Source organism: Neophocaena asiaeorientalis, unplaced genomic scaffold, assembly GCF_003031525.2.
Source record: "Neophocaena asiaeorientalis asiaeorientalis breed wild unplaced genomic scaffold, Neophocaena_asiaeorientalis_V1.1 scaffold104, whole genome shotgun sequence".
Classification (NCBI taxonomy): Eukaryota; Metazoa; Chordata; class Mammalia; order Artiodactyla; family Phocoenidae; genus Neophocaena; species Neophocaena asiaeorientalis.
In genome coordinates, this window is record NW_020175679.1 from 2,391,315 (window position 1) to 2,391,655 (window position 341).

Consider the following 341-nt stretch of genomic DNA (forward strand, 5'->3'; position numbering starts at 1 on the left):
AGGCTGGCTCATCACCAGGAAGAGACCCTCACAGCGGGAAGCCCTCACGTCCCATCAGAAGTCCAGACTCTACTGAGCAGCAGTTTCAGAAGTGTGTACACAGCGCAGAGGCAAGGGGGAGCTCTCCCGAGACAAGGCCGTCCCCAGACACGCAGCTGACGCCTGGTGGGGGGCCCCGCCGGCTACTTGAGGAGCTTGGCCACGTTCAGGCTAGGAACCACGATATCCTTGAAGATGGGCACGTAGTCTGGACTCGCCTGGGCCGGGCCCTGCTCCAGCGTCTCGATGATGGTCTGCTTCATGTCCCGGCTGGCGTCCCCCCGCACGGCCAGCAGCGCGCC

The 341-nt window shown here is 64.2% G+C and overlaps 1 protein-coding gene across 1 annotated transcript in view; it reads right to left on the reverse strand.

Moving 5' to 3' along the window:
- Nucleotides 1–6: 6 nt before the first annotated feature.
- EXOC3 (exocyst complex component 3) overlaps nucleotides 7–341 on the reverse strand; it is a 22,941-nt gene continuing 22,606 nt past the window's right edge. The window contains exon 11 of the mRNA XM_024731956.1: nucleotides 7–341. This exon is cut by the window's right edge and continues 12 nt beyond it. Within this exon, the coding sequence (XP_024587724.1) occupies nucleotides 183–341 (159 nt within the window). The 3' untranslated portion in view covers nucleotides 7–182.